Source organism: Corticium candelabrum, chromosome 18 (genome assembly GCF_963422355.1).
Source record: "Corticium candelabrum chromosome 18, ooCorCand1.1, whole genome shotgun sequence".
Taxonomy (NCBI): Eukaryota; Metazoa; Porifera; class Homoscleromorpha; order Homosclerophorida; family Plakinidae; genus Corticium; species Corticium candelabrum.
In genome coordinates, this window is record NC_085102.1 from 900,748 (window position 1) to 927,076 (window position 26,329).

Here is a 26,329-nt window from a genome sequence, read left to right on the forward strand (position 1 = left end):
CTTGTGGAGCTTCATTATTTGAGCTAGAATCTGATTCAACCGGACCATGTAACTCTTCCAGATTATCCTCAGAGTTCGTTGAAATATCTGAAAGAATCTCTCTCTGTTGTATCCAAATGATCCCTCTGTTGGTTTACATCTACTCTAATATCTTTATACCGTGAGTCATGTTGTACATACGGTTTCATTCTATCGTGATGGGGATAGTCACATCCTTCCTTCCATATGGTCGACGAACCTTCCACATCGGATATTTTTTAGTAACCTTATAAGGTCCCATCCATCGTGGACAAAAAGAACGAGATTGTAGCGGACGGAAGCCGTATAATTTGTACACCTCACTAATTAGCTAGTGTGTTGCGAACCTCGTGACTTTTGTGTCATTTTTTACCGGCTCTGACGAGTTGTGTATTTTCGTTGTGTCAAGTAGTTAGCCTTTTGCTACATTGGTGACCCTGAAGCCAGGAACGTTGTTTCATGGCACACGAAGAACATGCAGTGTCGCTCAAGCTGCCAACTTTCTGGACTTCCCAATCGGAGGTTTGGTTTGTACAAGCCGAAGCTCAGTTTGAACTCCGCAGGGTGACAGCCGACGAGACGAAGTATTTCTACGTCCTTGCGGCCCTAGACCAGGAGACAGCTACGGAGGTTCTAGATCTCATTCGCCGCCCTCCAAATGAGGACAAATACCAAGCACTGAAGGACCGACTAATTGACACATTCGGCTTAAGCAAACACGAGAGGGCTTCTCGTTTGCTCCACTTTCGCCTACTAGACGACTCAAAACCCTCTGCGCTGATGGATGAGATGCTAGTGCTCCTCGGCGACCACACTCCGTGTCTACTCTTTGAGCAACTTTTTCTAGAACGTCTGCCCGAGGACATTCGCATCCAACTGGTGGATGGAAAGATTGAAGACCACCGCGCACTAGCAAGACGGGCCGACGGTCTCTGGTCAAGCCGTGATATGGAGCCATTTACAGCGAGCGCCGTACAGCGTAGACCACTTGCCACGAGACAAAAGCAGACAACGTCCGGGACAAGACAGAAGCAGACAACGTCCAGGACTTCCGGTTTCGACACCCTGGATTCTAACCGTTTGTGTTATTACCATTGCATCTTCGGCGAGGCAGCTCGACAATGCAAGCAACCATGCAACTGGTCGGAAAACGGCAAGGCCGGTCGCTAGTGGCCGAGGCGACCGGCCATAATCACGGCCTCCTCTTCCTACGCGACTCAGTTTCCAAGAGGCAGTTTCTCATTGACGCTAGAGCAGAAGTCAGTGTTCTTCCTGCTACTGGATTGGACACGCGTACGAGGCAACCAGGACCACCGCTACTGGCAGCCAACGGTAGCTCAATCAGGACGTATGGAACTCGCAAACTCTCTTTTCATTTTGCTTCAAACAGATATCAGTGGTCTTTTATAGTCGCCGATGTGACTCGTCCTCTGCTAGGAGCCGATTTCTTGTGCTCCAACTCTCTACTAGTTGATATGAATGGAAAACGTCTTGTGGATGCAGCAACTTTCCATTCTGCTCCACTTATGCAGACCTCGACCAAAACTCCTGCGCCTCACCTTGATGCAATTTCAACCTCTACCGACAAGTATGACATATTGCTGGCGGACTTTCCAGCTATCACGACACCTAACTTTGTCCAACAACCTACCAAGCACGATGTGGAGCATTTCATCACTACCAAAGGTCCACCAGTTCATGTTCGTGCCCGTCGCCTGCCTCCAGATAAACTAACAGCTGCTAAAGGCGGAATTCTGCAGTATGGAATCCATGGGCATCATACGCAGATTGTCCAGTCCTTGGGCATCACCATTGCATATGGTGCCAAAATCTTCGGGAGGTTGGCGCCCCTGTGGAGACTACAGGCGCCTCAATGAAGCTACTGTTTCAGACAGATACCCAGTGCCTCACTTGCAGGATTTCTCTTCTCACCTTGAGGGTATGAATGTATTTTCTAAAGTCGACCTTGTTCGAGGCTATCACCAGATTCCGGTGGCTACTGAAGACATTCCCAAAACTGCTATCATCACTCCGTTTGGACTTTTCGAATTTCTCAGAATGCCGTTTGGTCTGAAGAACGCTGCTCAAGCTTTCCAACGCCTGATGGACACTGTCTGTCACGGCTTAGAGTTTACTTTTGTCTACATCGATGACATCTTGGTGGCCAGTAAGGACATTGAGACTCACAAGCAACACCTTTGCTTGCTGTTCCAGAGACTCCAAGAACACGGCCTGGTGATCAACGTTTCCAAATGTCAATTTGGACGTAACAGTCTGGACTTCTTAGGCCATCGCATTACTTGTGCTGGTATCATGCCACTTCCTGAAAAAGTAGACGCCATCACCCAACTCGACCAACCAACCACAGTCAAGGGCCTGCAAGAATTTGTGGGTATGGTCAATTTCTACCGCAGGTTCATTCCAGCCGCAGCTCATACAATGTTACCATTGTTTGAGGCATTGTCAGGAAAACCGAAGACGCTGACCTGGGATGAGACCATGTTAAAAGCTTTCCACGACACTAAGAAAGCTTTGGCAGACGCAACTCTACTTTCACACCCGCATCACGATACACAGATTTCACTCACCACTGACGCTTCAGATCTGGCAGTAGGGGCTGTTCTTCAACAGTTTGTGGACGATGTCTGGATACCCCTAGCTTTCTTCAGCAAGAAACTAAGACCACCTGAAAAGAAGTACAGCGCTTTTGATCGTGAACTGCTCGCTCTATACTTAGGAATACGGCATTTCCGCTACTTCCTAGAGGGTCGACAATTTATTGCCTTCACCGATCACAAACCCCTCACTTTCTGTATGTCAAAAGTGTCAGACCCTTGGTCAAACCGCCAACAACGTCAACTTTTATACATTTCTGAATTCACGACTGACATCCGACATGTACAAGGGAAAGACAATCCTGTAGCTGACACGTTGTCGAGAGCCACCATCGCAAACGTACAACTGGGAATTGAGTACGGTGCCATGGCAACAGCCCAACAACAAGATACTGAAGTACAGGCCTATCGCACAGCAACGTCGTCGAGTCTACAAGTAGAGGATATTCCTTTTGGAACCCATGGTGTTACACTGCTGTGTGACATGTCAACCGGCCGGCCTAGACCGATCGTACCTGTCAGTTGGAGACGCCAAGTTTTTGACCTGATCCATGGTGTATCACACCCTTCTGTGCGCACTACAAGAAAACTTGTAGCCAACAAATTTGTATGGAATGGCTTGCAAAAGCAGATAGGAACCTGGGCCAAGCAGTGCATTGCTTGCCAGTCTTCCAAGGTCCAAGCACACATCAGGGCCCCTCTGGAGAAGTTTAATGTCTCACATCGTCGGTTCGACCACATCCATATGGACCTCGTAGGACCACTTCCACCTGCCAATGGTTTTACTCATCTACTTACTTGTATCGACCGTTTCTCTCGTTGGCCTGAAGCGATTCCTCTGAATAATACCAACTCCGCCAATTGCGCTCAAGCTCTAGTCTTCCACTGGATTGCTCGTTTTGGCATACCACTTGACATATCATCTGACAGAGGGCCACAGTTCACTTCACAACTTTGGACATCTATTTCTTGGTTGCTAGGTACACAACTTCACCATACAACAGCCTACCACCCTCAGTCGAACGGCCTGGTAGAAAGGTTTCATCGCCATTTGAAGTCTGCCTTGCGAGCACGCCTCTCTGGCCCCAACTGGGTGCGGGAGCTACCTTGGGTACTTCTTGGAATTAGAACAGCGCCTAAAGAAGACTTGGGATGTTCCTCAGCGGAAATGGTGTATGGCTCCACTCTTACAGTGCCCGGAGAATTTATCCCTGGCTTTGCTGACACACTCTCTGACACCAGTTTACATCTCCGTCAACTGCGCGACCAAGTACGCTCACTCATCCCAGTTCCGACATCTCAGCACGGCACCGCACCTACGTCTGTTCCTCACAATCTGCTGCAGGCCAAGTTCGTTTTCATTCGTCGTGACGCTCATCGCACTCCTCTCCAACTGCCCTATGAAGGCCCTTTCAAAGTCATACATCCTGGCCCCAAAACCTTTCAGGTAGACATTGGAGGCAAGAGCGAAATAATCACAGTAGATCGACTCAAGCCAGCTCACATGGACCTGGAACATCCCGTCAAAGTAGCTGAGCCCAGACGTCGTGGACGACCGCCTAAGCATCCACCATCTTCGCCTGATTATGTACTTCGGAACAAAACCTCTAACGGCGTTCAACCGCAGAGCACCCGTTCAGGTTGTCAAGTCAAGGTCCCACTGCGTTACATCTCGGTTCTGGGGGGGGGAGTGGTGTAGCGGACGGAAGCCGTATAATTTGTACACCTCACTAATTAGCTAGTGTGTTGCGAACCTCGTGACTTTTGTGTCATTTTTTACCGGCTCTGATGAGTTGTGTATTTTCGTTGTGTCAAGTAGTTAGCCTTTTGCTACAAGATACTTATTTTCCTCCACTGGGACGTGTTATCCACACTCAATTTCTAATACTGTATGGGGTGAAGTGCAACTTTGATTTGTTGTACTGTCTTTGTCTTTCACTTGACCTATGACTGTAGTTTTTCCTTACCTTTCGGTAGATGTTAGGGACAGATGTCAAACTGTTCTCTACATAGGCCATTGGTGATGTTGTGTTGTGTCCTGTTATTCTGCACACAGAATCTGCTGCAGCTTGTAACAATGTTCGAGTCATCTCTTTGAAAATAACTCTATGGAATGTCTCCAGTTGACGCATGATAGGACATATTATAGGTCAGTTGAACTTGTGTCAGATGGTTTTGCCATGTTGTATGGTTAGAATCTATCACCTCTGCTAGCATTTCCCCCAATGTCCTATTGCGTTCTACAACACCATTTGCTTGGAGGCGATATGCTGTTGACTTAGTATACAAAATTGCTCAAAAACTCGACTTGTGAAGCATGTTCCATTGTCGGAATGAACTACTTCTGGCAGTCCATGGCTACCAATCCATTCTTGAATCTTGCAACTTCTTCTGTTGTCTGTTGTTGCAATGGGAACAATTCTACATACTTGGAAAATGCAGCCTGAATAACTAAGTTTAATGTCTATTTATTTCAAATTGTTTCTCCACTATGGAACGTTCTTTCAATGGAGCTCGCGCTCTTTGATGTGGTGGCATCTTTTCCCCACATGTATGACACCAAAATCGATCCAATATTTGAGTCAATGTCTCCTTGATGCTCTGATGCCCTGAGAAAGCATTATCATGCACCAGCCGAAGTACTTCAGGTACCAGAGCAATAGGTATGACAATCTGCGAATTCCCTTGAGATGATGTTTTACGTAATATTCCATCTTTACATAGTATTAACTTGTCCTGCAGTAACATTGTAGTTGTAGCTGTTCTGGATGATCCAAACTCGATTGCTTCCATGTATCTCCACTAACATGGCTAGAAGCCGCCGATAGCACAGGATCTCTCACCTGGAAATCCTTGAAAGTGGTTGTTGTCCAACAATCGTTTAACATACAAGCTTTTGGTGAGCCTCCTTGAGGCGAAGGGTGACATGGGACTTGCTATATTTTCTTCTTGAGTAAACTGTTCTTCTTCATTACCAAATTGAAGACAACTGAGGGCATCCGCCGTTCTATTTTGATCTCCTTTTATTGAAACAGTATTCTTGTATTCCACTATTCGTCTAGCACAATAACCCCATGGGTCTTTGGCAGTAGATAGATATTGGAGTGGAAAATGATCAGTCCACAGCAAGAATTTTGTCCCAAGGAAATGGTGTTGGAAATGACGAGTTGCCATAACAATTGCAAGAAATTCTCTATCATATGTAGAGTATCATTTTTTTTCTCTGTTTTGGATAGAACTCTACTAAAATATGCAATCGGTCTTAGTCCTTTTGACCTTTCTTGTGCCAGTTCTGCACCAATCCTTACAGTTGATGCATCTGTAGTCAAAACAAATGGTTTATCTGCCACAGAATGAGCCAAGATCGGTGCTGTAGACAGTTTCCACTTCAAAATATTAAATGCATCTTGACACTGAGTTGACCACTGAAATTTCTGTTCTCCAGCTAACATAGATGTCAAAGGTGCTGCAATTGTAACATACCGTGGAATAAGTCAACGATAAAAATCAGTGATACTCAAGAAACCGTTACCTCATTGTAGGTATTCTTTCAATAGCAGCAACCTTCCCCAGCTGAGGATTAATTTCTTCCGCACTAATATGAAATCCGCAGAATATTGCCTGAGTTGTAGCAAATTTGCACTTCTTAGCAGTAAGTCGAAGTCCGTATTTGTGAAGAGTTGTAAATGCTTGTTCCAACCGATTCAAATGTAATTGGAATGTATCTGAGACTATACAAAGATCATCTAGATAGAGGACCAGCTGAATTGGTGTTAAATGTTCCAGAACTAGTGACATCATTCAACAAAACGTAGCTGGAGCAAACAAAGACTTCCATCACTCTTTCCAACTGGACGTATAGGTGCCGCACGTCATGAAGTAATTGGTCGAATGATCCCATCTTGCTGTAATTGTCTCACCTCACTTTCGCTAGAATAATCACGGACTCGCTGTTAAATTCTGGATATGCCAGCCGCACCAACCTGCTAATGTCATGTGTGCAAAAGCCGCTGGTGTTTCTTCAAATTGTCTCCACTGTCTGGTGTGGAGCTCTTCCATTGGATGATGCCTATCTATTGCCTCACTAAGGAACTCCTTCTTTAATGAAGCTGCAATAACATCAAATTCCTGTTTTTCATCATTCCCCAAATGCCGATAATTCTCAAAAGCAGCTCCTTCCAATTGGGATGATAAGGCGAGTGCCTTCTTCTCACCTTTGAAACTTTTTAAGTGCTGTCCAGACATTAATATGATCCAAAAGGAAAGTAAATGTTTGATTCCATCAAACAAACACCCGTGGTCGTCATGCTACATTATAAGATCCCACTCCTGTGACCAATGCAGTGTGCACGGTGATTGCAAGTAAATAGACTAATGTAGTGAAGCAGTGTGTTATATAGTAAGTGGTATGCTAACGTGCACTAAATAATTATGACTACTACACTACTACATTACACCACGTTAGAGAACAGCCAGTTAATAAATTATATTTAGGTGGTTTCCTACATTGTACAACAACAAACAGAAGTTCAGTTGGTGTTCTCATCGCATTAGCAGTAACACAGTTGCCTGTATATATCCACACTACTTCTCTCATGTTCTACTTTAAGCTAAGAACTTAGATTAGAGACCATTTTTGGTAACAGTTAAGTGGTGGGAGCTATGGCATATATAGAATTTGTGAAACAATTGGTGTCTGACTTTATCAAGCCTTGCCATTCAGCCACATGGGAAGAGTTTGCTTCTTGGGCAATAGTTTGTAGTATTTAGTATTATGTATGCCAGCGTGAGTGAGGTGTTTTGTATGACTGTTGATTCTCTAATTGTGCTAGAAATTTTCTGCTTAGTTGCTTGCTTTAGTTGTTTGTGTTCTTCGCATTTGTCAACCTGTGATAGTCATCTAATATGTTTATGTGTTCATTAATTTAGGGATTGATGCTCACCATTTTGTGTTATTGGGACTAGTAGTAGTTCATTTTACTGATATGAGATACTCATGCAATTGACAGCAGTATCGTAATGACCAAATTGAAATTTTAGTCTGTCCGTATTAGGGCCTTGAGGAAGTATTTCAATTAATAGAATGAGTTACAATTACATATAAGCACCCCTGTGTACAAAGCACCTCTAACTGTTTCCCTGTGTGTGTTCTCACATTATAGTCATGCATATGACACTGACATTGATGTTAGCCCTAGTAACTCTAACACCTGTTTAGCAATTGTGTCTTACATCATGTGCCCACGGCGTGATGTCTGCTATGAATGGTAAAAAGGGTAGGTAAGAAATATCATAGATGTAAGTGAAGGTGGCATTTATTCTCACATCAACAGAACTGTTAGCTCGTTTATGTGAATAAGTGCCTCTGCTCAAATAGCGCCAGGGGTGTTTAATTAAATGCAAACAGCTCATAATTTTTAAAATTTTATACGTGCTCTGGGCTCTAATTCATTCATTTTCAGTGCATGTTTATATAAAATCTTTTCAAGTTCAATCAACTACCTTGCAGCTTTGACTGTTGGCTTGACTTAGCTAAGCAGCAGCAACCCTTTGTGACTGTTTGCTTTGTGTATAGAGATTCTGTGGCTGGTGGTTATTTGGAGCCTTTATTACTTGCCTACACTCGGCAAGTCCGAGGGCACGTGGTAGGCAGTGGAAATTGATCCCGCCAGCACCGAGTCTACTTCCCGTTTATAGCGTGACGCAACTTCTGTGACTGAACAAAGCCCACTCAAGTTGAGTCCCCAAGAGGGGTCCCCGGCGAGCTGAGCGCGAGCTAGTCAAACTGCACTCGTCCAGCAGCATTGTTGCGCCGATCTGTCCATTCGTCTTGCCTAGTACGGACGAGACGGGATGGGACGGACGGATGGAAGTGGTACTAACGTAATTATATATAGATATTTATAACACATGTATTTCTGCCCTAATTTCAGCTATGAGACAGAAGAAACGAGACTGCTGAAATGAAATTCTTGTTTTGCAACTGGTTCTTATTGGAGATAAACAGCAATACCTACATGTCTGCGTCTGCTAATACGAAATCAATGGCTTTTCTGGCTTACTACATTTATACAGGAACTTGAAAATGTATAGCCAAATGCAACATGTATGTCTCATATGTGGTGACTTCTTTTACAATTACGGACTGTTTCAAAAGAGTCATGGACTTTGTGGTAACATGAAACGATATTTGTTTTGTATGGTTTTTAATAGATTTTGCAAGTAGAACACTCAGAAGCAAAATGGCATTTAAATTCGTAATACTTTGCAACAAATTCCGTCGTGGTTTTAGAAGGCTCATAGCTAGCTGTGGAAGCATGCAAGGGTGTAGCACAGCTTCAGTTACTAGTTGCAGAAAATAAACTTACACAAAATGTGCAATTTTTCAGGGCGAATGTGTCTGTATTGAGTTTGGCATTAATTAAAAACTACAGTTTAATAAAAATTGTTGCAGGAACTGCCTTATCATTTGGAGCAATTGCTTGATCACAGCAGATTAGCTGCTTGCCTTGTGGAGTGGCCAATGTTTGATTGTCTTTGTGAAGAGCAATACAGCTTGGATCTGTTGCATTCATGGAGGAAGGTGATCATACTTAATTAATACTTTTGTCAAATGTTAAGGTCCGTAACTACTTGATTTTTGTCAGGCTGGTGGCTACAAGGCAGCATCAGCTTGTTATTTGGAGGCTCTCAAGATTCTCAAACAGTCAGATTTGGTTAAAGAGGAACTAGTAACGCGTCAATACAAAGTTGCACGATTTTTGTAAGTCAATCTTCATAAGAAATTGGCACATTTTTGCAGAACCAAATTGTTTGGCTTTTACAGAAGTCAGGCAGGTAACTATGATGATGCTTATAAGTTGCTTACTGAGACATTAGAGATAGAGGAAAATGAGTTGGGAGCTCGTCCTGAACAGATGTCTGATCTTCTTTACCTGCTGGCTGATATACTCAGTGAAGTAGGGCACTGTGGTTGCTAGAACTATTTTGCAGTTGAAACCTTACATGTTGTTGAGTAGATTGAAAAACTGGTTGTTTTTATATCTGAGGATACACTGAAACAGTCTCGTCAAATTATTGACCATACAAGGCGGTCAGCTACTCTTCGAAGACAGCTACCTGGTCCAGAGCACGAGGCATGATTTACTTTCTGATATGCAATTGTTTGGTAGTGTGATGTTGGATTTGTAGAGGAAACTGGCTGTCACTTTGCTTCTTAATTCATTTCATTTGTCATCAATTACACAGCAAGGTAAAGACATAGAAGGCATTACAGTTGAACAAGCTCTAGAAGAAGGAAAGGAATGTCTTAAAGAAGCAATGCAAATATTTGAGAAAGTGAGATTTGCTATTGTTAATTAAATTGCTGTTGAGGAAGTAAAGTGCAATGTTGACTTGCTAGTGATTTGAGATGAAAGCACATTTTGGAAATTACAATCTAAGCATAAATTCTGGGTTATTGCATGCATTTACTTTTCAGGCGTTGAGTAGCGATAACATTTTCTAGGACAAGTGGGATATTGCCAAAAAGAATGAATCAAGGCGATGTATTTATGTTGCAAGTCCAGTTCTGTAATTTTTCTAGGCAGTTTTTTTGTGAAATGTTTGTGTATAGTCAATTTTTACAAGTAGGTCAGGGATATTCTGCAAGTTGGTTATATACTGGGTGATTATGCCAAGACCCCATACAAAGCAGCAGCAGGTGAGGATAAGTTTAAAGATGAACATTCTTTCCAACAAAGTCGTAGGACAAGCGATGGTAGAGAACTCAGTGCTGGATGTCTGTGTCCTCCAACTGTTCTTCGATCACTGCATAACACGTCTTACCTCAAGGCCACGAGGTCACCAACGCTAGAGGCAAATGAAAAGGTTCTCATGAGTAATAAGACACAAATTGTGAAGACAGCCCTGTCTTAAGACATGCCCCTTGCCAAAGGCTGGATTGGAGATACTAAGATCAACGCACTTGGAGATACCGGATGTAGTGGAGTAATAGTCAAACAGCAATTTGTGAGACAAGACCAGTATACTGGACACGATGGTCTTATCCAGCTGGTCAATAACTATCAAGAGGGTACCGATTGCCTGTGTCGAAGGCGATACCTGCTATTTATCAGGCACAGTGGAAGCTTTATGCCTTCAAGACTCCATCTATGACGTTATTATTGGCAATGTACCAGGATCAAGTCCTCACCAATCTGATTCTGACATCCACTCAGCCGTCATGGTGACAAGGGCCCAAGAGAAGTCAAAGGAAACAATCACCCATTTGAAGGTGCCCGAGGCGAGCCTGTTGCTTAAGGTCGACAAAGAACGATTAAAAGAACTACAGAATCAGGACTGTACACTTGAAAGATACAGACCAATGACGGAGACTATATATATGATGGAGGGTCAAAGTGGTTTGAGATATGAAATCAAGAATGGTATCCTCTACAGGTTGTACATCCACCCTAGAGTGAATGGAGGACAGCCAGTGAGACAGGTTGTCGTTCCGAAGCTATGTCGTCAAGTGAAGGAACTTGCTCATCAGTCTATTTTGGGCGGTCACATGGGATCGAGAAGGACTATTGACCCAGTACTTAGCAATTTTTGTTGGCCTTCAGTTCGAAGAGAAGTGACTCCGTTCTGTAAATCATGTTATATCTGCCAGCGCACGGACAAGAGAGGAGTTTGTGGTAGGGTACCGCTACAAAACGTGTCTATAATAGACGTACCGTTCAAAAGAGTGGTAGTCGACCTGGTGGGACCGATCTCCCCACCAAGTGACGGCGGTCATCGATACATCTTAACGGTAGTCGATTACGTGACCAGATATCCAGAAGCCATCCCTCTCAAGAACATTAATACAAAGACGGTAGCAGAGGCTCCCCTGGACATTTACAGTCGAGTGAGAATACCAGAGGAAGTACTGAGTGACTTAGGAAGGCAACCCGTTTCAGATTGCATGAAGGAGGTGTCCAGACTACTTAGCATCAGTTAACTTACTACAACGCCTTATCATCCTAAGTGTAATGGTCTCGTGGAAAGATTTAATGGTACACTGAGATTGATGCTGAGATGATTGTGTACAGAAAAGCCAAAACAGTGGGATAGATATGTCAATGCTTTGTTATTTACGTACCGAGAAGTACCACAAGAGTCCACGGGCTTTTCACCATTTGAATTGGTCTACGGAAGAACAGTGTGGGGACTGATGCGCATACTTTGTCACCTCTGGACACAAGAAGATGATGACACAGAAGTGCGTAGTACTTATCAGTATGTCTTAGAGTTAAGATAGAGACTTGAGCGTATCACTCAGATAGCAAGAGAAGAACTACAAAAGGCACAACAATATCAGAAACGCCGCTGTGACTCGAGAGCAAGACAACGACAGTTTAAAAGGTGACAAGGTTCTTGTTTTATTACTGACGGACACCAACAAATTATTGATGCAGTGGAAGGGACCGTTCTCCGTCGAGTAAAAAAATTTGTCAGAACGACTATAGAATCAACCTGAAGGGTAAACTCAAGACATATCATGTCAGTCTTCTAAAGAAATTTCATGTGCAAAGTGACCATGTAGGAGGACCAGTGTTGGAAACCGTATGCTCCGCTATCATGGAAGCCACGGACAGCGCAAAAGAAGCAACGAGCGATGACTGATTATTGGAGCTCAGCACGTTCCTCAGTACGGAATCCTTTGAAGATGTAAAGTATGGGACGGGATTAACCAATGAGCAAGTAACCGAAGTTGTTGCATGGATTAGTTCGAGAGTTTGCAGGAGTGTTTACCGACCTTCCAGGGAGGATGACTATTGGTGAGCCGTCACATTCGTTTGGTAACAGATGTGCCAGTGCATGGCAAACCATACTTAGTTCTCTACAGCGTGCGCAAGTCTTTACAGACAGACATTCACAAAATGATAGAGATGAAGGTGATACGTCATTCAGAATGCAGATCGGGACAATCAAGGGGCTCGGCAACAACGCCCACGATTTTTCTTAGTCGCTCGCTTGACGACGGTGACTAGGAATTGAAGTTGAATCTCCAAAATTTCAACTTGGAGGGGAGTGGTGTCACGTCAGCAATCAACTATTTTTGCGGTTACCATATTTGAAGAAATGGGCGGAGTTTGTGTTGACTGAAGTGAAATGACTGAACACTGGTCGCCGGTAACATATATATTATTCTAGATACTCATAGTTAAGAAGTTAGTTGCGTGTTAAAAGTATAGTGGTGTGAGCTATACGTCAGTTTCTCATTTCTTCTTCATTGCGTTTCTTCCACTGCGTGCGTGTACCTACTCACCTTATCCTTTAATTAAACGACTCGTGACAGACATCCTTTTTGTTACTAAACATCACCACACTCTCAATCCATCATACACAAAGTTAATATTTTTGCAATGAGTGGTAGTGGTATGGTAGTTGTAGACACAGCATTGTCATGTAAGGGACCGTTCGAAATTAACGATGTGTTTCTTAAACGAATATTTCGTTTTATCCTTCACTCACCTACCCACCCCCTAATACGAAACTAAACGTGTTGAAACCACCAGTGTTACACATATATGTAAGTATTAAAATTCTCATGATCTAGCTAACAATTAAATACACTATCACATCTATGTCAGTTCTCCCAGACACAAAATTCAGGCTGCACTCCGCAATATATTTTAAAGTTGGATTGGTGTCTTTTTAAATTTTGTTTAAAGTTGGATTGGTGTCTTTTTAAATTTTGGTTAGCCAAGTTTTTGGTGTATTGTCGTGGTGCTCACTGTTAGCCAAGGAAATTAACCGCCGAGTGTGTACGGTGTTGTTTGTCTTCCTGCTGATGATGCCCTTGCCAACAGCTTGTCACGTGCAATTTCATCTCGCTCGTACGTTTCCTTCGACAGATTCTGTGCATTCTCCAAGAAGGACTTGCTATTGTCAGATGGATCCAGCTTTCAGAGAGCCTCAATAACAGTATAATACGGTCCAACAGCACGGTCCAACAGCATGCCCCAGGCTGAAAAAGAAGGATGCCTTCTTCATACACGGTCCAAACAGCGTGGTTTGAAACATTTTATGGATATGTCTGCCTGCCTACTCGGATGTATTCGACAGCTTTCAGATAATTTTCCAATAGTTTTTCAAAAATGAAAGGTGTTACCTCACTCACCTAAAGACAAAAAATTTGTTTTGAAAAGACATCGTTAATTTTAGACAGTGCTTAACTGTAGAATTTTAAACGTATAGCAAGTGTTGGCATGTTACAAATTGTATTCTATGAGCTTTAATTTAACACTGTGTAGTACTCTTGTGTAATGTGTAGCATGAAACAAACCATGTTTGAACATAGATTTCTTTTTCACAAATAATTGGTATTTGCATTAAGTTTATGTATTGCAAACATAGTTTTAATCATGTCTATGTTGCTGTTTTGTGTGATGCTTCACTGACTGATGCACGCGCATTAACTCTTGACTCCGCCCTTGGTCGCTGGTCTTCTTTCAAGTTGGGCAGTTTGGCGCTATCTCAGAGCAAACTTGATAGCCGAGCATTATGATAACTGAAAAAAACAAAATCGAACAAGACGTTTCTTCAAATAACATCCAATACGTGTGTGTTTTGTTTTACCAGTTCATGTAAACTTTGATATCTGCTTAGGCAAAAGTAAGATGTGCTTTCACATCACTGACTCACCTTCAATTGAGAGCAAAAAGCACATATACGGCGATGGTTCGGCTGTAGAATGAAGGCACTTTGTGCCTCAGTGGGTGGTGGCCCGGATGTTCATGGCGTGCACGTGGCCGAAGTTACTCCTCCTCATTCTTGGAGCTGTTGTCGTTGTGGCTACTGTGCCTTCGTTCTTGCTTTGTATCGGTGCTGGTAGCTCCTCTTCTAGTGCTGAGAAGATTGTCAAACTTTGGGACCCCTTTGGCGTTGCTTTGTCCTTTGGAACATGTGGCAATTGGACTATGATGTATCATTTCAGGGCTATTCCACTTGAGAATTGCATAGTGGTTCATAGATGTCATCTATCGCTGTCGACCCTCCTCAGTAATCGGTTTCGTCGACATGCCTCTCAACCCCTGCCTCGTCACAGGAAGCACAGTTCATCTACAATTTGTCATTGCCTTCGTCTGTGCCTGTTGCTTCTTGTCTGTGGTGATATTGAAGTTAACCCAGGCCGTGTGCGTTTCCTCTGTGGAGTTTGTAAAAAGAGTGTTCGATCAAATCAACTAGGTATCCTTTGCGATATCTGTGATTGCTGGTTTCATACCAGCTGCACCTCTATCTCTGATGATGAGTATATTCATCTTTCCAACGACTTGTCGCCTTGGATGTGCTTCAAATGTACCGAGCTCTTCACTGTTGAAATCAACAACAGCAAGGCTGGCTCATGGTTCTCATTTGTTGGAATTACAAAATCTATCTAAACGGAACGGTGTGGTAATTGCTCACCTCAACGTTAATAGCCTTCTCTCAAAACTGGATGACATTGAGCTCCTCCTTCATTCTGGCAGAATTAAGGTTCTGTGTGTTTCTGAAAAACTAGACTCCACTATTTCTGATAATACCGTCGCTGTTTCGGGATATAAATTTTTCCGAAAAGATTGGTCATGTCATGGAGAAGGAGTTGGTATTTATATTTCGTCCTCTCTCAAGTCTTCTACTTGTCGGCCATTTACCCAATCTCTGACTGCATTGGAATATGTCAGTGTTGTGGTGCACCTTTGTCGTGGACGTTAATCAGTCATCACCTGCTGCTATCGCTCTTTGTCGAGTTCTATTGCTCATTTCACTACTGACTTCTCAGTTCTCACTGAGAGTCTGTATCTTCTGAGTGATGATGTCTCTCTTTTAGGTGGTATCAATATTGACTTTCACAATTCAAATATCCCTCAAGATGTTACTGAACTTCTTCAACTCCAGAATCTTGTTGAATCCCCTCCTCGTGTGACTGCAACATCATCATCTCTACTAGATGTCATTCTAGTCTCCCAGCTTTCTCTTTACTCACCGGCAGATTCCCTGGATTCATTGGGTATTACTGATCATCATTTAGTCATCACTTGTAGTCAGTCTTCCGACTGTGTTCGTCTGTCTCCTGTGCGACTCGTTCGGAACTTAAAAAGAATTTTACCATGAAGACTTCATACGAGACCTTGAACAAGTACCATGGTCTGTGATTGAATCCCTTAATGACATTATTGTCAAATGGAGTGTTTGGAAAGAACTCTTTCTTGAAGTTGTGAATCATCACGCTCCTCTGAAGAAAAGCCGCTGTTGTCTTAAGCCGTCTCTCCCATGGATGAACTCTTTGATTCTGTATCTCATCCGACAGCGAGATAGCTTTCGCCGAGCGTCCCTCGCCACCTCAAAGTCTCAAGAAGAGCGTCTCCACCTTCAAAGTCTGTATAAGAGAGCACGGTCTATTGTTCGCAGGGAAATTGCGGTAGCAAAGTCAAATTTTTTTAAAGAATCTCTGGTCTTGGTAAAGAATAAACCACGAGAATTTTGGAGACTTATCGACAAAATCACTCGACGGAAAGCAGCTAGAGTCACTCCTGAAGCTTCTTCAGCTGAAATTGCAGATGTCTTTAGATCTATTGATGAGGTAAAAGAAACTAGCGTCTCACCATTTGTCGATAGACTTGGCCATACCCAACCGTCTTGCCGTTTCTCTTTCAAAAACATTGACATCTCTGATGTTCAGTGGCGACTACTTCACCTCAACCCCAGAAAGGCAGATGGTTGTGATGGTGTCCAGGCACGTTTTTATAAATTGGGTGCTTTGGCTATTGCTTTGTTGTTGACACACATCTTTAACTTTTCTCTGACTCGGGGTGTGTTTTTAAGTGATTGGAAACTAGCCAAGGTCACCTCGTTTTCAAGAAAGGAGACGCTCATGACCCGGCTAATTATTGTTCTATTTCTCTGCTGTCTTCTGTTTCAAAAGTATTTGAAGGTATCGTTTTTGACCAACTATATCAATATTTAGATGGAAATGGTTTTCTCCCTGAGGATCAGTATGGCTTTTGTAAGTATTGCTCGACTGAACATGCTTGTGGCATGCTTGCCAACGATCTTCTGTCAGCCAAAGATGCGTCTGTAGACTCTGGAGCTGTGTTCTTGGACATAAAGCAAAGCTTTTGATACAGTTGACCACTGTCGGTTGTTGCAAAAATTGAAATACTGTGGTCTGGATGCCCTCTCCCAAAGTTGGTTTAAAAATTTTCTTCTCAGTCGTCGTCAGTTTGTCAGCAAAAGTGAATCGGACCACTCTCAGGAGTTTTTGTGCCTTCGTGGCGTTCCACAAGGCTCAAGACTGGGACCGCTGGTTTTCATCCTTTATACTTTTGACTTGCCGGATGTCCTCAATGCTTGCAAGCTTCTGCTCTATGCTGATGACACCTGTATATACTCTTCCGCCCCATCCCCTGCGGAAGTGATGGCTACTTTGAATTCGGATCTATCGCCCCTTTCTGTCTGGTTTTCAGAGAATCTCTTGAAGCTGAACACCAAGGAGAGTGAATTTGTGATGTGTCCAAAATTTTGGTGTACAGAAGACCTTCGCTTTTCTCGGTTAAGGTTGCTTCATCTGTCGTTCTGTCAGAAGTCAGTGTTTGATACCTTGGAGTTCACTTTGACTCTGGTCTGTTCTGGTGTCCACATTTGAACAACGTGTTTTCTGATTGGTGTCCTTTGTTGCTGTAGTCGGAATTTATCTTTCCATGCAAAAGGGAACTATATTACTGCCATTGTTCACTCGGGAATGGATTACTGCTCGGTGGTTTGGTCTGATAACTCATCCAGTGTATCACGTCGTCTTCAACTACTTGAGAAACAATCCATCTGTGTTCTAGCTGGTCGTCACCGCTTCAACCGCACTGGTGACCTAGAAGAACTTTACCGGCAGTTCAAATCTCTTCTTTCACTCTCCGGCACAACAAACAACTTGGAAATCTATTTTTTAAGTGTATCAATGGTCTAGCTCCACCGTCTATCAGCTATCATTTTTGCCCTGTATCTTCACTACGTCGCAAATATCCTTTGACACGTCTTTCCCAAAGAGGTGTTCAAGTCGACTCTTTGGACCAACGCTCTAAAAAGCACTCTTTTCTACCGTGGTCAACAGCTGTGGAACTCACTCCCATCATCTCTACGTCTTCTCCACTCAGATATGCTATCGATCTTTAAATCAAAACTTTACACAACTCTTCAACGGACATGATACCTAATCGATATGTAACTATATGTAAATACATGTTTAATTTCTTAGGAGCTCTGTATATTTTTCTTTTGTCCTTGTATATTTACCCTATTATAAACAGGGTGTCTGGTGGATTCACCACTATGGCGGAAGACTCCCCTGTCTAAATAAACCAATTCAGTTCAGTTCAGTTCAGTCACGTGATTATGTGCAGTGACGCATGTTTCCGTGTGTTTTTTGCATCACGCAAGCCCTTTGAACTGTAGTATCGCCTCCATTCGTAGAAAGAAACATGGAGGAAAGTGCGAGTTGCTCAAGACAATCCATGTGGAGTCTACAACTTACGAATGACTAAGTTGCGTATGAACTGTAACTTGTTCTCTTTATTGTTAGAGTCGCGTGAATCGTCTAGACCCGTCTCTTGTATGCTCTAGCAGTTTGCCTCGGAAAGCAAGACCAAAACAATGCGCTGCGCAACACAGCAAGCGTTCAGTCCACAGCCCAAGGCCTTAACATACGTTAACGTCTACTGCGCGAGCGTCAATCAGTGAAGTGTTCTTTTAAGCATGAGGCATACTCACTGCACATGTTTTAAGTGGTCTCACATATTGAATACAGTTGGTAGTTTTGATTACTGATTTGAGTTAGTTTATGGTAATTATTGACATTTCTTTATACTCATGGGTAGTTAGCATGTGAATTTCGTATAATAGACTAATGGTTATATGAATTATGAGCTTTATTGTAATTGACACGAATGCTTCAATGTACATCCATTGTCATATTCACAATCATGTTTTGTTTTCATAGCAAGGTGATATGGAAAAAATAGCCGACTGTTACATGACTCTTGGATTTCTACAACAGTCAGGAACACCAGCTGAGTTTGAAGTAAGTTATAAAGATGCACAATTGTTGTCTCTTCTAAAAATAATTACGATGCAGGTATGACTAATCTGGAATACCGTATAAGATGAAATAATGGCAAGGAATTTATTTTTGCAGTTTGGCAGATTTTTTAGAGAGCGCCAATATAAAATCTACCATTAATTTGGCCCCAGGATATGTTGACTTCATCATCCACATGGATCAGATATCTAATAGAGAGGTGGCTGGTATGCCAGACAGATGAGGCTGCAAGATGGTAACCCTTGCTTGCCGTCTGTCTAGCAAGAAGGTTAAACATGAGAATGAGGCTGTGAAGCTATGATGAAGCAGGAGGAGTCATGCAGGTCACTTTCTTGGTGCCGACACAGTAATTCTTCATTAGTGCTGTAATTGCATGGAGACCAGTAAGTTAGGGAAATGTGATGGCCACGAATGCAGTTGTCAATCGCAAAGTCCTTTATACCATGGCCACTTAAGTAGTCTGTAGGGAATAGCATACATAATATATATATATATATATATATATATATATATATATATATATATATATATATTGTTATCAAACAACGACGTGCAATCATCAAAATATAATCCGAACCAATGTGCTTTTCCTTCAATTTTTGCAAATTGCCAAATTGAATTCCCACTAATATTTCATCTTGTATGGTACATTTCTATTGACAAAGGACTTGCATGCAGAGCAAATAAGGCTGTTACTATACCTATTACGGTGATTTATTATTTGACTGTATTTGTTGTGTTTAGTGTTATGAGAAGGCACTTGACTTGTGTATGCGAAGTGTTGGTCGTAATCACATTCTCACATCTCGCCTTCAAGCCAATATTGGAAATTATTATGAATATATTGGACAAATTGAGAAGGCTTATGACTCTTTTGTAGAATGGGCAGCAATTAGTACAGAGGTGAGGCATAGATGTGTGTGTGTATGTGTGTGTGTGTGTGTGTGTGTGTGTGTGTGTGTGTGTGTGTGTGTGTGTGTGCACGTGTATATGTGTGCATGTGTGCGTGCGTGCATTGTGTACACTGTGTGTGTGTGTGTGTGTGCATGTGTGTCGTCTGTAGCTCAATTGGTTAGAGTGCACATTTGGAGAATGGAAACATCCATGACCTTTGGGTCTTGAGTTCAAGTACGGTATGGGCACAGGCAAATTCCCTTAGACAAGGAACTCACACACAATTGCTTCTCTCAGCTCAGGAGTATAAATGAGTACCTGGTCATTCACTGGAGTAGACAAGGCCGCTGGCTCGGTAAAACATTACGCATCACAGGTATGTGTGTGTTTGAGGTCCAGTCCCGAGGCTGCGCCAAAGTCAGTGCCTTACGATGCTCTGGCCAAGCACCTAGGAGTACATTCAGCGCTGCCTAAAATTCTGAGTAGTGCCGGACTCATCTAGAAATAGGCTGGGGTGCTATCTCCAGTAAAGTACTGCAGGGCATATCCATCCATTTTGTGTGTGTGCATGAGGATGCGTGCGAGTGTGTGAGTGTGTAAATGAGTGAGCCAAGCCCGCTCACAGAGCTTCTACACACACTCTCTGGACTGTCAGTCATCATGACGTTGCTTTTCATATACTCTTCAACGTTCTCGTTTACGCTCTCATGTTCTCCATCTACCTGTTCTTCTGTACTGCTCTCTGGAGTTGCTGAGTACTGCAAAAAGAAAACACTACCTTAGCACCCTGAACATTGATATCATTCATGCCATTATTGGAAAATAGCAGCCCAACGCTAATTGCATTCAGGACTCTGTAGCATGCCACTTTGGCATATATAGACTTTACGTAAATTACATCAGATATAGTATGCCACTGTGGCTGAAACTGTGCATTAGATATATGCAGGGTTCTCCACAGGATCTTGGAATAGCGTGGAGGTGGAATGCATAAGACCACACTCAGATCTAATGATTAACTGCTTTAACCCATATCCAACAATGGCTGTGACACGCTGAAACCATATTATGAAGGGTGCAACACTTGTGACGCAATGCAACTTGACCTGTGGCATTATATAGTACTGTGACAAGAAACGATGTGACACGGCGCTTCAGTGTCACATATTCTAAATGTAGTTATAAGCCTGATGATTGGTTGTTCTCAATTTTCTAATTGAATAAACAAAGTGATTGAGATTTCAAGCTGTGGGCTTTGTACACCTGCTGTGCATACCCTAGCTGTGTCAAATTCACATCTAGTTTCAGTCAGTTTTTGTACACTATACTTTATATACAAAAATGTGACAGACTGTGAGAATGGATACGTACTTAGTGGGACAAGAGCTAGTGTGGCAGTCAATAAGAAAATGACCAACAGCATAGTGGCCCAACAAAATAGGCATGGTGGGCCACCACGCTATTGTATCTCCGGGGAGAACTCTGTCCAGATGCATACTTTTGGGAGAAATCAGTGTAGATTTCTATATGTACTGTACTTGTGTTGATCTTTGTTATGTTGTTTAACAAGTGTGTGTGTGTGTGTGTGTGTGTGTGTGTGTGTGTGTGTGTGTGTGTGTGTGTGTGTGTGTTTGTGTGTGTGTGTGTGTGTGTGTGTGTGTGTGTGTGTGTGTGTGTGTGTGTGTGTGTGTGTGTGTGTGTGTGTGTGTGTGTGTGTTGCAATTTCAAGTCACAGTGATGGCAAGTTATGTCGTAATTAACCCGAGGCAGTGCCTCTGGTTACAGTAGTAGGTCATCGACGACTCCACCACCGAATACTTAGCATATAGGCATAGGTCCATTGTTACCGTATGGTTGTATATGCTAAATTATCACGAGAGCAAATGCTGCCAATTATTTTGTTTCTAAACAAATGCAGGTGCTTCATTGTTTTGCGGACTCAACCCAAAGATACAAGACCAAGTAGTTGCAAATGTGTCGAATTGTGTTTGTGTGTCATAGGCCATTTCTTCTTTGCTAGAGTGCTGATTTGCAAATACATGACCAGATCTAGTAGACGGTTTTCTCATACATGAAACAGAGTGACTGCTAATGAATACAGCCAAAACGTGCTTGAATGGTGTCAGACAAGTGTGAAACTTAGTGAAAATATATTTCAGGTACATTCAGACAGGTTTGAAGTTTCCAATAGTTTGTAATGAATATTTAGTATGCGTTTCTGCTGTGCATTCATTCGTCATCAAATCTGGCGGAGACGGTTGCCAATCGTTAGGAAACGTGCCTACTGCTGCTAAATGTGCAAGCAAATTTATTACAATACGTTTTACAAGTTCTCTCACTTTGCAAAAATTTAGGCTGCATGTGTAAACTTCTCTGGAAACATGAGAGGGTGCCGCGCTCAAACAATTGCACCATAAACCATTGTGTTTCATAAAAATAACTTAAAGCTGTCAGCTGAGGGCTTAGCACTTTAGTGCTGCTCCATTTCCTTGGGCAAGAAACTCACACAATTGCCTCTCGACTCAGGAATATATATATATATATATATATATATATATATATATAATATACCTTGTCTTTGACTGCATGGGAACCTAAGTGTCATTGGGTGTGATGTGACATCAGCCATTAAGGTCCAGGTGAGACTTCGGGTGCTCACACCACAGATGGCTTCACAAGTCGGTGCTCTTGTGAGTACCTGGCCTGGCTCTAGGAGATTGCTACCACAGGCTCAGAGTTCTCCTGAGTACCATAGCGAGTACAGCCCACCATCAAATAAGCCTGCACTAACTTGAGGTTACACACCTCGGCGCTGATCCATCAGGGTCTATGGTCTTGGATTATGCTCTGTTGTGACGCAATGCCAAAGACAACAGGCTGTTTGTCGTGTTTTTTTAGTCGTGGTATTACAGCAGTATATAGTACTGTGGTATACTTTATGGCAGGAATGAAGGCCCATCAGCCATTCTCTGGCAAACTACTGCATCCTAGTTGCTTGCATGCTTGCAGTTCCTGCCCCAGTATGTACTTGGTCTTATGGGATACCAGCAATGGGCGACGTAACAATCCCGCACATTATGACAGAAAAGCCGAGAGGTCATATCCATTAGAGGGTCAAACCATCGTCAAACTGAGAAGCGCAGAGTAAAGTTCACGTCTGTTACTTTTTACAGAAGAATCGCAAAACAAATGAATTCATTGTTCTTCAAGAAGCCAAGCGAAGGTCTCATGGAACCATGCATGCGACTGACCGATATGCATCATCCGCGATTTTCAAGAGATCAATATGTTAGAGAGGTGTAAGTATACTATGGTAGTAGATGATGAACAATCGACGTCGTCTTGCAAGAAAGATTCGTAGGAAACGTTGACGCTGCTTTCTTCTGGATCCGGTCGTTACACTTCACAGTATTTCCCATACAGGTAGGAGACGTAAGAGATCTATCTCTAAAGTTAGAGCTATGAATTAACGGAACAAAAAGATGATAGCAGCGGCTCAGCGAAAGCATGATAATCGCGTCCACCTCAAGATATAACTTCAAGTGATGCAAGAGCGCTACAGAATTGAGAAATAACATGGATAATAGCCCACTCCGTGCAAGAGTTACGAAGGTAGCTGTCATGCATGTGTATGTGCTGAATTCGTAGTGTCACTGTGGGACATTGATGATATTTAGTTTAATAACTATCTTTAATCACATCGGCGCATCCCTGTGTTTTCAAAGAATTATACATTCTAGCAACAAGCTAATGATTAATTAATGATGACAATAGACAAAAATTTAATAAAGTTTACATTGATATTCACAATAAATACACAGACACGCACGCACGCTCGTTTCTCTGAAGCAAGTAGAACACAGCTTCATTTACTAGTAGTATGATCTATTCAAATACACCCTTTCATTCAGTCATATATTGTGTTTGTAGTAGTTACAGTAGCAGTGGATCTTACATTTAGTATATTACTGTAATAATAGTTTATTGTCAAAATATACCATGTGACAGTGTGTGTGTGTGTGTGTGTGTGTGTGTGTGTGTGTGTGCACGTGCGTGCGCACACGCACGTGTGTGCATGTGTGTCGTCTGTAGCTTAATTGGTTAGAGAGTTGTATTTGGAGAATGGAAACATCTGGGACCTTTCGGTTGTGGGTTCAAAGTATGGGATGGGCACGGGTGTAATTCCTTAGGGAAGGAACTTGCGTGCCTTTCTCGACTCAGGAGTATAATTGAGTACCTGGTCATTGACTGGGCATGGACAAGGCTGCTGGATTGGCAGTAACATCCTGCAGCAGACGGGTGCTTGTGGGCCTTGGTGTCTAGTCCCAGAGCTGCGCCATATAGTCAGTGCCCTTGGATGAATCTGGCCAAGCTCCGGTGGATTGTCATTGCTGGCCTTTAAGCCTTCACGTAGCGCATGGAGGCCTTATCTCTAGCGGCAGGAGGAGCTATCTTGAAGGGCTCAACATTTGTCCATTTCTCTGTGTGTGTGTGTGTGTGTGTGTGTGTTTGTGTGTGAGTGTTTGTGTGTGTGTGTGTGTGTGTGTGTGAGAGAGAGAGAGAGAGAGGGAGGGAGGGAGGGAGGGAGGGAGGGGGGGAGGGGAAGGGGGAGGGGGAGGGGAGAGGGAGAGGGGGAGGGGAGAGGGAGAGGGGGAGGGGAAGGGGAGAGGGAGAGGGAGAGGGAGAGGGGGAGGGGAAGAGGGAGAGGGGGAGGGGAAGGGGAGAGGGAGAGGGAGAGGGGGAGGGGAAGGGGAGAGGGAGAGGGAGAGGGAGAGGGAGAGAGAGGGAGAGAGAGAGGGAGAGAGAGGGAGAGAGAGAGGCGATCGTGCAGTTCTTAATAGTTAAGTTTTTCAAGTGTTGTTTCTGGAATATAGGTGCTGGGACCTTCCCATCCAAAGACAGTGTGTGCATATGAAGTGCTCCAAGAACCTCGATATTCTGTTATTGAGAAGAGGAGAAAAGCAGAAAGCCTGTGATTGTGTATTATGTAAAACAATAAAAATTTCAGCACAACGTTCAACTTCTTGTTTATCATTATTGTATTCAAAAGAATTTATTACTGGTACATGCTAACTTGCAGGACATGTATGGCAATTGTCTTTTTCTTGTGTAATGAGATTGAATGGAAGTAGGCGTGTCCAGGTAGTGATATGAGTGAGTTCAGTCACTCCTTGCGTTCTCCTGCATGTTTTTCAAAAGTTGACAGGTCTGTTATGTGTATCTGTGGCATGCATGTACGTACCTATTTGGCATTAGTATCCTGGTACACCTAGAAATTACTTATTTGTACACTTCTTTAGAATGTGTTTCATAGCTATGTGGTAGCCTTGACACTAGGCCATCTTCGCCTTACGTGGTGGAGTAACGCACACGATTATACCTAGGGTTTACATGACCGGAAACGAAACAGTGGCAACTTCGTTTCCGGTCATGTGAACCCTATGTATAATCACGCGCGTTATTCCACCACGTAAGGCGAAGCTAGCTATGTGGCATTAGTTGCTACAGCAGCAACATCAAATTTCATTTCTTTTGGGAGACGGTCTGGAACTTCGAAGCTACATCAACCCTGTTGTACTGGAGACCATGTACACCTTATGTTGGACCAAAGTAGATCCATACTACAGTAGTAGTTAAGTTTTATTGGTGACCTGCCTAATCTAGTCAAGTGGCAACCATCACAATGCTTGCATGAAATGCGTGAAACAGCAAACAAAGCTAGACTCGTACCCAGTCCTTTTCTTGCACACCTGTATATAGACGTGCTCGACCGCGTGGTAGAATTACACTTTCGTGGTAGCATATTAATATACGGGCACATGAGAAGAGAACTGGGTACATGTCCAGAACAAAACAACATGCTATACATAAAGTAGTCTCAAAATGAGTACAAGTATCTGGAAGCAGACTTGACATAAACTATTTCATATAAGTTTCCACACATCTACCAGCTCAGTGCAAGTTTGCATGCACTCACCAAACAGTAGTATGCTATTGTGTGAAACCCACATATCATCAATGCGGTAGCGTTGGTATGTAAGGTTGACTTATTGTTCAGTTCTTCTGTAGGAGTGGGTATCAGTGTATCAATTGTTTATTGTACAAAGCTGATTTTTACATCAAACCTCAGTGCTTGCAACGAAGCAGGACCATGTGACCATGACTACTCAAAATTTATCTTGAGGGATCGGTCCCTGCTTAAAATTTCTTGATGACGCAAACACTACACCTTCCAGTTCATTTGAACACACGCCCACACCAGTCCCGTGCTGTCGCTTTCTGCAACGCTTTCAGCCATCGAAGACTTCTTGTCGATTGAAGCCGCTCTTCTAATGCTTGTGTTTCTTTCTAAATCTTGATTGCATTTGCCTGAATCCAACCTACACGTTTCTACACCGAGCACTACACCGACAGTGTGTCAATTTCTACCCTCAATGTCGAAAAATGAGAAAGATGTAGGGTTACCATACGAAAAAGAATAGAAGCAAGACCATGGAGGGTGTTGCTGTGACTGTGACATCTTTCATGGATCCACTTATACAGACTGAGCAATACATCATCCCTACATTGCACCATTTTCAACACTAAGCAATACATCGTCCCTACATTGCATACTTCAACACTATGTGTTTTACACCTTAGAAAATGATGCAATGTTGGGATGATGTATTGCTCAGTCTGTATGAGCAAATTCACAGTACACCCT

At 42.9% G+C, this 26,329-nt stretch overlaps 2 protein-coding genes across 2 annotated transcripts; both read left to right on the top strand.

Annotated features, from left to right (window-relative positions):
- Nucleotides 1-1,139: 1,139 nt before the first annotated feature.
- LOC134194329 (uncharacterized) lies at nucleotides 1,140-1,895 on the top strand. Its single transcript, XM_062663255.1, has one exon. The coding sequence runs from the start codon at nucleotides 1,140-1,142 to the stop codon at nucleotides 1,893-1,895; it is 756 nt and encodes a 251-aa protein (XP_062519239.1).
- A 7,114-nt stretch (nucleotides 1,896-9,009) lies between these two features.
- LOC134194178 (uncharacterized) lies at nucleotides 9,010-24,696 on the top strand. Its single transcript, XM_062663089.1, has 8 exons — nucleotides 9,010-9,216; nucleotides 9,281-9,396; nucleotides 9,460-9,592; nucleotides 9,653-9,769; nucleotides 9,825-9,971; nucleotides 18,631-18,711; nucleotides 19,474-19,632; nucleotides 24,498-24,696. The coding sequence occupies exons 1-8, from the start codon at nucleotides 9,157-9,159 to the stop codon at nucleotides 24,597-24,599; spliced, it is 915 nt and encodes a 304-aa protein (XP_062519073.1). The 5' UTR covers nucleotides 9,010-9,156; the 3' UTR covers nucleotides 24,600-24,696.
- Nucleotides 24,697-26,329: the final 1,633 nt, after the last annotated feature.

Excerpts from the sequence above, each read along its gene's own strand:
- LOC134194329 (XM_062663255.1), top strand. The coding sequence starts at position 1,140 with ATGCAAGCAACCATGCAACTGGTCGGAAAACGGCAAGGCCGGTCGCTA.
- LOC134194178 (XM_062663089.1), top strand. The coding sequence starts at position 9,157 with ATGTTTGATTGTCTTTGTGAAGAGCAATACAGCTTGGATCTGTTGCAT. Across the intron at positions 9,593-9,652 it reads TGGCTGATATACTCAGTGAA|ATTGAAAAACTGGTTGTTTT; the intron begins GTAGGGCACTGT and ends GTTGTTGAGTAG. Across the intron at positions 19,633-24,497 it reads GGGCAGCAATTAGTACAGAG|GTGCTGGGACCTTCCCATCC; the intron begins GTGAGGCATAGA and ends TCTGGAATATAG.